This window comes from Pongo abelii, chromosome 15, assembly GCF_028885655.2.
Source record: "Pongo abelii isolate AG06213 chromosome 15, NHGRI_mPonAbe1-v2.0_pri, whole genome shotgun sequence".
Taxonomy (NCBI): domain Eukaryota; kingdom Metazoa; phylum Chordata; class Mammalia; order Primates; family Hominidae; genus Pongo; species Pongo abelii.
This window is the reverse complement of record NC_072000.2, coordinates 71,284,679-71,297,749: the sequence shown is the minus strand read 5'-3', so window position 1 is coordinate 71,297,749 and position 13,071 is coordinate 71,284,679. Positions and strand designations below refer to the sequence as shown.

The 13,071-nt window shown below is 34.9% G+C and overlaps 1 protein-coding gene across 18 annotated transcripts in view; it reads right to left on the bottom strand.

Annotated features, from left to right (window-relative positions):
• The window catches only part of GPHN (gephyrin), a 688,936-nt gene that overhangs the window by 82,299 nt on the left and 593,566 nt on the right, over positions 1-13,071 (bottom strand). For all 18 annotated transcript variants that reach the window (XM_024231223.3, XM_054529737.2, XM_054529738.2 and 15 more), the window contains 1 exon segment: positions 9,456-9,548. In XM_024231223.3, coding sequence (XP_024086991.1) covers positions 9,456-9,548 — 93 coding nt within the window.

Genomic DNA, 13,071 nt, shown 5'->3' with positions numbered 1-13,071 from the left:
CAGGAGGCTGAGGCAGGAGAATCACTTGAACCTGCGAGGCGGAGGTTGTGGTGAGCTGAGATCGTGCCATTGCACTCCAGCCTGGGCAACAAGAATGAAACTCCGTCTCAAAAAAAAAAAAAAAAAAAAGTTTTTACAACAGACGTAGATGTCATTGCTTCAACAATTATCAACATTTTACCAATCTTGTTTCATCTATCCCCCCACTTATTTTTGCCATCTTTCAGAGCAAATGATAATTTTCTTAATGGAGAAAATTAAAACATCATCTTTCAGAGTTCCACACTAACTGCATCTCAAACATGAATAAACTTATTTAAAATTGTTTCTCTACTAGATAAATAATTATCAGCTTGCTACCTCCTATAGCAACCTAGATATTTTCTCTCTCTCTTTTTTTTTGAGATGGAGTTTCGCTCTTGCTGCTCAGGCTGGAGTGCAATGGCGCGATCTCAGCTCACTGCAACCTCTGCCTCCCGCGTTCAAGCCATTCTCCTGTCTCAGCCTCCTGAGTAGCTGGGATTACAGGCGTATGCCACCACACCCGGCTAATTTTTGTATTTTATTTTTTTTTATTTTTTTAGTAGAGACGGGGTTTCATCATATTGGTCAGGCTGGTGTCAAACTCCTGACCTCAGGTGATCCACCTGCCTTGGCCTCCCAAAATGCTGGAGTTACAGGCATAAGCCACCACGCCTGATCCACTGTCTCTTTTTTTACTTCCTGCACAAGGGGGAAATTAGCATTGTTTTAGAGTAAAAAAACCTGAATCTGAATCCTGGTTCTGTTTATTGTTAGCTTCAGGGACTCTCAGCAAAATTACTAAACCTCTCTCAGTTTCAGTTTTCTTGTTGGTAAAAATGGGGATAATCACACTTTTAAAACAATATCTTTGAAGCTCTTTATTCCTTTTACTCATTCAGTAAATGTCTTCTGAGTGTCTTTTATGCCCCAAGTGTTAAATTAAGGGCTGGAGAGAGAGTAGGGGGTAAATCTAGACACTGCTTCTATTTTAGTGCAGTGCCAACCTGTTACAAGGTTTTTCTTTTTTTTTTCCAGGTTAGGTTTATCTTTTATTATTATTATTATTATTATACTTTAAGTTTTAGGGTACATGTGCACAACGTGCAGGTTTGTTACATATGTATACATGTGCCATGTTGGTGTGTATTACAAGGTTTTTCAAACTCTGGATGACCAATGGAGATAGGCTGTAAAATCAACTTGTGAATAATTTTTTAATGAAAAGGATAAAAATATATTTCAACACACATGGTAAGGATGACTCGTTTCATAAAACATTTTTGTTTATATATGTGTATGTATGTATATTTATATGTACTGTATATGTTATATATGTGTGTGTATATCATTGGCATTTGATGTATAATATATTTAATGTATTTCTTCCCATGGGTGTGGTTAAAATAAAACTCTTAAAGCCACTGATGCATCAGGAGAGGCAGATATTAATCAAATAATCACATTAATGAATATATAAATACAAATTAAGAAAACCACTCCAAAGCAAAGAAACATGATTTTACGAGAGTATATAATTAAAGTACCTGAGCTACACTGGAGGGTCATGAAAAGCATGATAAAAGGATTTCTGATTTGAATATGAAGAATGAGTAAGAGCTAAGTAGGGGTGTCTGTGTGTGTATGTAGGTGGGGGGCAGACAAAGGGAGGGAGATAGGGAGGGAAAGGAAGAGAGGGAGAGAGAGGAAAAGACAGACATGTAGTGGAAGCGCTCCATCATTGTGTGCAAAGAGAACATATGTGCAAAGGCCTTGGTTCATGTCTTCCTTATATCTTATACTGTAGCTATTACCAACTGCTAGTACTATCCCTGAGAGTACCAAGATAACTCATATGTTGGCTCCATGACATATGCTACTTCCACTACTTAAAGCGTCCTTTTCTTATTCTTGCCTTCTGATTAAATATTTTTTAGCTGTTAAGACTCAGCTCAAGCGTCATCTTCTCTATGAAGTCATATCTGACTCCTCTCCCCTCAAGAGTTGTGTGCATCCTCTTTTGTTTCCCCAGTGTAGCCTGAAATCAATTATGGCTTCTAAATGTATTTACAGTATTTGCAAATCCCTGGCACTTGCTGTACAATAGGTGTTAAATAAATGTTCAATATGTTAAGTATTCAAAATGGTTGGTAGATGAATGAATGTGGTTACAAAAATGTTCTTAGAAGATTCACGCACGAATGAACAAATAAGTAATATTTTCTAACACAAAGTTTTATATTTGTTATATATACTTTTTCCTGATCCATATATATTGTTTCCTTCAAAATTTGAGTCAACATCTTAAGAATGTTTAGAAAGACTGCTTTGGCTGGGAAAATCACCTCAGCTCAGGAGTTTGAGACCAACCTGGGCAACATGGCAAAACCCCATCTCTACAAAAAATACAAAAAATAGCCAGGTGTGGTGGTATATGCCTGTAGTCTAGCTACTTGGGAGGCTGAGGCACAAAGATGGCTTGAGAACCGGGTGGGTGGTGGGGAGTGGAGGTTTTAGTGAGCTGAGATTGTACCACTACACTCCAGCCAGAGCAACATAGCGAGATCCTGTCTCAAAAAAAAAAAAAAAAAAAAAAAAAAAAAGAGACTGCTTTGATTAATTCTGTATAACTTAGATTATGTCATTATTCTGTCTAGCATAGTGCCTAGGTCATCGTTGATATTAAATATTTGTTAAAAGAATAAAGAAATGAAGTTGGCATTCTCAAAAAGTTTTAGGTGGGAAGTATTTCTCTTTTCTCCTGTTCCCCCACACATGCACATAAACTCAAAATGCTCATATCAATGTTCTGCATAATCCTCTAAATAAACTGAATAATGAGTAGCTGGAGGTCATCTGGGGCAAGCCTAGTATGGAGTTCCAGGGAGGTCCATATGTGAAAACACTCTGAAGTGATTCTAAGGAGCAAGGTCTTTGTTATCAGGGAAAGTATACCAATTGTGGAGAGAATATGTGCTCACTTGCACTATGTTCTCCACCTTACTCTGAACCTTTCCAGTTGGTAAATGTGTCTCTATATTGCTGGGCTAAGGAAGAATCAGTCAACCAACTACATAGAAGTTTCTTGGTACCAAGAGAGGAGTCATTTTTATTATTTCTCTTATTTCTCCACAGTTAGTGTGCATCTGGAGATCTTGTGAATATACAGATTCTAATTTAGTAGGGCTGGGACAGGGTCTGAGATTCTAAATTCTAACAAGCTGATGCTGAGGCTGCTGGTCCATGGATTACCCTTTTTGAGGAGCAGAGCACTATAAGAGTGAACTGAATATAGACAAATTCAGACTAAGAGAAAATTTAAGGAATAAAAAAATTAGTGAACTACAGGAGTCCAAATTTTACATTAACACCAAGGTTTGTCTTATGAAGACAGAAAAATAATTATCAGTCTATCTAACTTCCTGATACAGTCAAGAGTCACTTAACAATGGGGATATATTCTGAGAAATGCATTGTTAGGCAATTTTGTTGTGTGAACATCATCACAGAGTGTACTAACACAAACCTAGATGGTATAGCCTATTATACAACTAGGCTACATTGTATAGCCTATTGCTCTTGGGCTACAAACTTGTACAGCATGTTACAATACTAAATACTATAGGCAACTGTAACACAATGTTAAGTATTTGTGTATCTAAACATATCTAACCATAGGAAAGGTAATGTGTTGCACTATGTGACCTTACAATGGCTACAATATCACTAGGCAATAGGAATTTTTCAGCTCCATTGTAATCTCATGGGACCACCTCATGTAAGAGTCTGTTTTTGACTCAAATGCTAATGTGGTGCATGACTATATTTATTTAAAAATATCTATGAAAGAAACAGGTTAAAAAAAGTTGCAGTTTTTCAAGATGAATTCTACAAGTTTAGGTAGGAGAGGGCAGAAGCGGAGGCATGATAGCACATGAACCTAGAGCTTGGAAAGAAAAAAGAAAGTAAACCAGAGTACATCATTAGAAAAGATGAATGGATTTGAAGGACTTCTGCAGATTTAGAATTGTTTCCCTTGTAATTCTGACATATCTGCTAATGAATTTCTTTTCTGCTTTGCAACTGTAGAATTTAATTTGAAAGAAGTGATAAAAGCAATATAAACCAAACCCTAATGGCATATGCATTATGCAAACAATTAATGTTTAATGCAAGACCCTGAAGCTGTTCCCTCTTATTCCTCCTTTTTCTAATGTCTAGAAAACACTTTTAGTTCTGTTCACCCATTTATTTGAAGATTTCTGGTTATACTATTTGATATGAAATTGATACCACTAGATAACTACTCATTGTGTACACAGAAAACGATAATCTTCAAATCATCTGCCATGGAATTATCCTTCATTTTCATTTTCCAGCCATAGTGATCTTTCTTTAAGTCTCTTAAAATACTGTATAGCTAGTCATTTATTTTCAATACTAAAGAGTCTCATCACTTCCACTTTAAGGCTGAACAAATTAGAGCACATAGAGATGGCATAACTTTCAGAGGTCCTAAGAAATAGCTGATAGAGAAATAAGGCAGAAGGAATAGTAACTTGTCTACTCTGCTTATAGAACTACACTGTCTGAGACTGCAAGAAGGGCACAGAGTAATAGTATTTATATGCATACTAAAGTTAAGATTATAGGAGGGGTTGGTAGGGAAAGGTAACAAGAGAAGGTGACAAAGCTGGAATAAGAGGATTCATACTTGCTGCAATTACACTCAAGTATTACATTAGGTAAATTGTTTGCAATTTTAAACTGGCTACCTTTTCTTATGGAATGCAGGGAGGTGGGCATAGGATACGTGAGTAAGAAGGCATCATGTATTCTTTACCATTATCTTCCAGGGAAAATGCCTATTAATTGTTAGTATTGGGAGAGAAGGCATTATTTTCTTAAATATTTTCTTTTTGGAATTAACTAAACTAAATTATTCCATATTATTTCTCTGTTTACATGAGTATTACTCCCATATCATAAGGCCCTCTTTTTCATTGGAAGTATCCTATAGTAGAGGGCAAAACAGGCTGTCAAATGAATTGCAGAACCAGTTGTAGCGAAAGAGGATTCAAATGGATACCACAAAAGCCCTGAAATATGATTACTGTTGAAAGAATAAGAATTAGCTCTAAGTCACAATGGCTGTGGATTGTCTATATTGAATTTTGGTGTATTCTAACCCACTATATGTGAGGTAAATGCAAAAAATGTTAATAATGGCCAGGGGGTAAGTTAATGGGTAATTTTAAAACATTCTTTTTGATTATTTTTGCATTTTCCATAAGTAAATTCAATCAGAATGTAAACAAGAAAAAAAAATTTTAAAGTTCTCTCTACCCAAATGGCAAAACTTTCTCTTAATATATCTTTTCAGAACTGTATGTTACCTACGACTCTGAAAATAATTCCTGGTTTGTTCAAAATATTCCTTTTTTCCAAATGATCCCAAAATAAGTTCTGAAGGGATACACCTTTTAAATTGAACTTTTTCAAGAAAGCTGAACTTGGAGTTCTAAGATATTTTTGCCCTTATTAATATCCACAAAGAAAGTGTAAGACAATAGGCACCTACATCTATATAGGAGGATGTGAATGCATCAAGAGGATGATTAGCTTCGTCAGTGTGAAGGGAGAAACAAAATCCAAAAATGTGAAGAATAAAAATACTGTATTGATTCAAATTGTAAATATGCCACTTTCATTTTTATTTTATCTACTTTTATCTTTCAAATTCACTCCCACATGAATGCAGTTTTAGGTTTACAGGTCTTCCTATTATTTTATATTATCATCACTTTATTCCTGCCTTCTTTACATTCTATTCTTTCTTAATGTTTTATTTTGAGCTGTTTCTACTTATTTCCTTAGTCATTTTATTACTTTCTTATTTTTGAACTCACATACCTTAAAGCAAGTGATCCTCCAACTGGTTTGGAGTTTTATCCCACATGTTTCTGAAGGATACTGGCTAATGCTTAGTGATCCAGAGCAAGTTAGCAACATCTTTACACCTAGAGGGTTAGCAATGCCCACGAGTGCCACTGGTTATTACTGGAAGGCCTAAGGTAAAGGCAGAGGAGAAGAAAATAGGGAGAATCAAGGGAGCAGGGAGAAAGGAACCAGAGTAAAGGAAGACAGGGGTAGAGAGAAGGAGGTACTCAAAGGAGGGTCTTAGCCACAATAATTGGCCTCAAGGATATTCTTTACCAAAACACTGCCTGGGGGTGGTATTTATAACAGAAAAGAGGCTAATGAATACATTTACCTTTAAAGAAATGAAAATCATCTTAATTACTAAATATGGTAAAAATAACTTTTAGGATTCATAGAGTTTATCTTCCTGAATTACAGACAAAAGTGAGGAGGTATAAACTGGAAAATTCAGCATAGTCCTAAGACCATGCCACTTGTCTACAGAAGACTTTTGCTTCTTTAATTATGATGTTCATATTGTATACACAGACATAATAACCATTCCTACTTTGAGATTTAACCATCTACGCAATGATTATCGCTTATGTCGCTCTTATATGTTACATGTCTTGGAGAACTAGCAACCCTTTGCAAGAAAGAAACAATGTGAATCAGCTTCATGGTAGATAATCTCTTGGACTGTTTATAATATGAGATACCATTTTAGATTTTTTTTGGTGAAATAACAAAAAAAAACAACCTCTCAAACAAAAGCATAAATAGGATACTAAATGGTAATTTTACATAAAAATTTTTTGATGAGTTGTACAGTGTCAGAAAAGCCCATAGGGGCTAATTGCTCCCTTGGGCAACAAGAAAAGCTAACAGCAACCATTTTTTTTTTTTAATTGAGCTGCTGTTATCTCATGTAAAAATCACAGAACAATATTCTGTTTGGGAATAATTCTGCCTCAAATAATTCTGCCTCAAATATTTTCTCACTCTCTCCCACTTTATATTACAAAGACTATAAAAAACAGACTTCTTTGTCTCTGGTGTTTCATCTGCTGTAGCTGTTTGCTCTACTCTGGAAGTAAGAATTCTTTGTCATTTTATAGTAATCCCGTATGGCTACAAATTGTAAGATCAACACAGAATTTACTTTTTAGATGGGCAATAAGAAACTATTTCAAACCAACAATGACATTGGGGGGAAAAAAAAAGAAACTAGAAGAGCCAGTGAAGTTATCACAAGAATAAAATAATTTTCTGTCTGGATAATATTTATTCTAATCAACACTGTAGAAGGAATCAATTTGAAAGAAAAAAAATAGGAGCCATTGGGAATTTGGTATTTAAGTTTTGGCTTTGCCAATTTCAGAAGTATTCTAATCTAGTGAGAGCAAGCTGAATGAAGTGAATCCAAGCTAATCTTCCTGAGAAAGAATACATTAATGGAAATGAAAAAACATAAGTTCAATCTCTCTACCATTTTATTTACACAGAAAATGAGAGTAGCAATTCAAATGGTAGCCCTTTTTCAGAGATAGTTTAAGAAAATGTATTTATAATAATAATAGTGACAATAATGGTTACTATCATTAAACATTTTAAAAAACAATTATCAAGTGTTTTTTTTTTTTTTAAATGTGTGCCAGGTAGTTTACTAAGGCTTTCTACAACTAATTAATTTCTACAATTAATTTTTAATATAATTCTTACAACAACCTGCTGGGGTAAGTATTGTTGTAATTATCATAATTTTGGAGATGAGAAAACTGAAGCTAAAAAATTTAAGTGAGCTGCTCAAACTTACACAGATGGAACTGGTACTAAAACCCAGATCACTCGAGCTTTGCTCAACGCCTGTAGCCTTAACCATTTGCTATGCTATCTCCAACATAAAAAGATAACTACTAAGAGATGATGGAATACAGAGGAGATTAATGAAGTATTTAATTACAAGAAAAAGGAAATTACAGGTTGATCATTCTTTATATGAAATGCTTGGGACCAGAAGTATTTTGGATTTTGATGTTTTTCAGATTTTGGCATATCTGCATATACATAATGAGTATCTTGTGGATGGGATCCAAGTCTAAACACAAAATTAATTTATGTTTCATATATATCCTATACACATAGCCAAAAGGTAGGTAATTTTAAACAATGTTTCAAATAATTTTTCTAAACAAAGTTTTGAGTGTGTTTTTACGGTGACCCTTCACATGAGGTCAGGTATAACATTTTCTCCTTGCGGTACCATGTCAACACGCAAAAAATTTCAGATTTTGGAGTACCTCAAATTCTGGATTTTTGAATTAGGGATGCCCAACCTGTATTTTCATGGCTAAATGTAGCTAAAAAAGCCAAAACCAAAACCAAGTAAGAGACTCCATAACTCCATATCTCATGTACTCCATTAAAAAGGAATTGGCATGCTTAACAGCTCTGATAAACTGAAAAATTTTTTAACATGTTTCTTCAATGATATCAACCTTGAATTAATAACCAATAACATAATAACAACGTATCATAGTTTGAAAATCACTAAGAGAGTAGATTTTAAGTCTCACCACAAAAATGATAAGTATGTGAGGTAATGCATGTGTTAATTAGCTCAACTAAGCCATTCTACAATGTGTACTACATATTTTAAAATATCATGTTGTACATGGAAAAACAAAACCAAAACCAAAAAAATCAACAACAGTTTCTAAGCAATTCAGAATTCACATTTGGGGTTCTTAGATTGGAATTTAGCCAGAAAAATGCTATTTAGTATTTGCTTTTAAGCTTTATGCAATCTCAGGCAACTTTGGGTGGCTGGGGCTCCAGAATTTTGAAATACAGAGTCTTCTAGAGAATTAGAGGTTTCCCTCATGTCTGCTTTTCATGAAGCCCTTTACTGATGTTTGAGTTGAAAGTGGAACAGACCACCTCAACTTTATCCTTGTGTTGGGAATCTGCTCTTTTTTCTTAGACCATATAGATGTTTTCAACTAGAAAACACCTGGAAAACTTTCACACCAAGAATGTATGCTGTCTGGCATGTGTAGGAACAGAAAGAATAAATTGAAGTACAGTGTTTTAATTTTATTCCTATATATTTATTTGTAAGCAAGAATTTCAGTAACACAAAGGATAAACACTTGATGTGACAGATACCACATTTACCCTGATGTGATTATTATGCATTGTATGCCTGTATCTAAATATCTCATGTACCCCATAAATATATATACCTACCATGTATCCACAAATATTAAAAATAAAAAATTTAAAACAGAGAATTTTCATGTAACTTTTCTTTACCTCAAAAGTTTTAATCAAGATTGTGCCAGAAAATATACAGGTGCAGATTAACATGGTTATCTGTGAATGAAGTTATTTTGACAGTCATGGGGAAACAGACCTAACAGTTGCTGGGTTCTTGGGCTAAGCCAAAAATCTGAAAAAAAAAAAAAAAAAATACAGTGTCTGATTATGTTTAAGAAAACCAAAATATTTACCTCGGACAGCATAGCCATCTTTTACTGATGCTGGGAAGGGGGGTAAATTGTCTTTTGCATATACATCTTGAGCAAGGACTCGCCCCATTCCATCTGAAGGAAGAGAAAAGAAGGAAAATGTAAATATCGAGAGCAATGGGTAAGCAGGCAGTCATAAACAAGATGGGCGTCAGTGCTTGTCTGACACAGCTTGTAAATGGGCTCAGTCAGATCTCCTGATTTCTGTCCCAAGAAACAGGAGATAGAAGAGATGCATTCTGGTGCCTGAAATAAAAGATTATACTCAGTCAATTCATGGCAATGTTTGCAGAGATTATCTGAATATGAGGTGCTATACAGTAATCAAAGATGTGTTCAGTTGATGTGTCAGTAATCCTTTAACAACCCAAATATGATTTTCTTTAAAAGGAAAGCCAACTTTAAACATTTTCATACCCATTGACCTAGTAGTTTCACTTCTAGAAATCTATCCTAGGAAAATGGATAAATGTTTCTGTATATGTTTATTTCAGAGTTGCTTAGAATAGAAAAAATGGAAAGAAACCAAACTATCAACAATATAGGTACTTAAATAAGAAATGATAGATTCTTAAGGTAAAATATTATGGAGGCTAAAGTAATATTTATGAAGAATATTCATTGACATAGGAAAATTCCTATGATACATATTTTTACAACATGCAAAGTCAAATCTGCAGCATATAGTCTTAACTGTATTAAGATATATGTGTATATATCAATAGAAAAAGAAGGAAAGACCATACATGAAAATATAAAGCATTTATTACTTCAGAATATTAGATTTATGGTTTTTATTCCCTTTGCTTTACTTTTCCAAAAATTTCCATGTTTTCTACAATGAATGCATCATTTTTTAATCCTAAAGTTGTTTTTTTCTTAAGAAGAGAAAGCTTAAAAAAAAAAGGAAGGAATATCCCAGTCATTCCATTTGAGTTTTAGCCTTTGATTTTGGCTTCATTAACTGAAATAACTTAGTGCCTATAAGAAGAGCACTAGTAACCTTTTGTGTGAAGTAAGTATTCAGACTACTCTGGATGAAAATCACTTTTGGCTCAGAAATTTGAACTAGTACCAACAAGAATAAAAGTTTCAGGAGTCATAACCAATTCCTGAAATCCTCTAGTCAGAAACTGTCTTTATTGCTAATTTAAAAAAAGGAAAGCAAAAATAAATGAGGTTAAAAAAAGAGGAAGAGGAACGAAGAAAAGAAACCAAGACAAGTAATATAGGACTTGATTTACATGAAGTATTTGTATAATTTATAAAATTTCATTGTTTCCAGAGCTGGATAAGTGAGTCTGTATTTTTTATCTTTGACCTTCTTAGCCACCTAGGGTCTCTGATTTCCAGATCCTAGGACCTAGAAGTAAGTGTAGAGAGATTTTTAAATTTATATTCTGACCATCTGATTTTCAAATTTCTATTCTGAATATCACTATATTCTATACTGATATTGACTCTTCCCTTTTGGCACTTGAATTGGAAGGGAGAACTTAGCAGATTCTAGCTTCAGATACTCCTGGTATGTTGAAGCTATTCTGGAGCTATACTAGAGGTTTGGGCCATACTATGTAAGACAAGGGAAGTGGTGGGACCATAGGGTCTAGTTTGTATTCACATATATAACATTAACTCCCAAATGAACCTGAAGCTATATAGTCCCTAGTAGTGGGCCCAGTGGTGCTTGTCTAGGATCACAGTAAACCTCGTGGGATGGTTCCTTATCTGGAAGTAGTTTGTCCTGGCACTGGGGGGTGTAGATCAAAATGTAAGCTCTACATCAGCTCAGAATCTACATGAATGATTTTGAATAGTGCACTAATAGTGGTTAATTATCAGAGATAGCACAAGGGCTGAGTTTTTCTGGTGGCTAGCCCCAGTGATATAGTAAATGTTTATTAACATTGTATGAATTACATATATAATCCCACTTAATCCCATGAAAATCTAGTAGAGCACTGTTATGTTCATTTTACAGGTGAAGGAAGAGAGTTTTTCTTTTTTTTTTTTTTTTGAGACAGAGTCTTGCTCTGTCGCCCAGGTTGGAGTGCAGTGGTGCAATCTCAGCTCACTGCAAGCTCCGTCTTCTGGGTTCACGCCATTCTCCTGCCTCAGCCTCCTGAGTAGCTGGGACTACAGGTGCCCGCCACCATGCCTGGCTAATTTTTTGTATTTTCAGTAGAGATGGGGTTTCACCGTGTTAGCCAGGATGGTCTTGATCTCCTGACCTCATGATCCACCCACCTCGGCCTCCCAAAATGCTGAGATTACAGGCGTGAGCCATGCGCCCAGCCGGAAGAGACGTTTAAATACAGTAAGTCCTTACCCACAGCAATATATTTCATAGGTGGCTAAGGTAAGATGGAAAAAGTAGATTTTAGAACTTTTCAGCCATACTACCACCATAGTAATAACTACTACCACTCATGTTCCCTCTACCCACTGCTCTTCCTTTATATCCCTCACATTTAAAAAGTTGCAAGTTAAAAAATTAAACATAATTACCATATAAACCAGCAATTCCATTTCTAGGTATACATCCAAAACATTAAAAGCTGGGACTTGAACACATATTTGTACACCCATATTCACATTATCCACAATAATCAATGGTGGAAGCAACTCAAGTATCTATTGACAGATGAATGGATAAGCACAGTATGGTATATACATACAGAAATATTATTTAGCCTTAAAAAGGAAGGAAATTCTGACTATGCTACAATATGGATGAATCTTGAGGACATTCTGCTAAGTGAAATAAGCTGACCATAAAAAGACAAATATTTTATGATTCCACTTACATGAGGTACATAGACTAGTCAAATCACAGAAATAGAAAGTAGAATGGTGATGGCAGGTGCTGGGATGAGGAGGGAAAGAAGAGTTAGTGTTTAATGGGTATAGAGTTTCAGTCCGGGAAGACCAAAAACTTCTAGACATGGCTGGTGGTGATGGTTACAGAACAATGTGAATGTACTTAATGCTATTGAACCATACACTTAAAAATGGTTAAAATAGTTAAGTTGTATGTTATGTATATGTTATCACTGTAGACACCATCATCAACAACAAAAAACTACAAATCTGTTTGCCATAAGAATCAACAGTTAGTATGGTCACTTTTCCACCCTAAGTTCTTGCCAGTAGCCCCAAAGAAACAGGCTCAGCATGGCTCTCTTTCTCCCAATATTCTAAGACAGGGGCTTTATATTTAATATGTGAAGTTTGAAAGACAATTGATGCTGACAGCTGTATTATAGATCTCACAGTGTCTTGAAATGCACATGAATGAATTATTTGACTACTCTGAGGAGAGGAATAATGATTATCTTCTGCTTTTGCAAGATTTAGATACGTGGAAGTAGAAGAAAGTGGAGTAAGATCTCACTGACAATTTGGATGAAAGAATATCAGCTCACTTGATTTCTGTCTTGAATGTCTGAGTTGTTCATATATCTTATTGTGCAATTCTATTCTGGAAGGTTCCTATGGTATAGAATCTACTCAATAATAATTTGATAACATTTGATTCTGGAATCTAAAAACTTTGTTCCGAATAGTTCGCAATAATATTTACTCCCCATTCTAACAT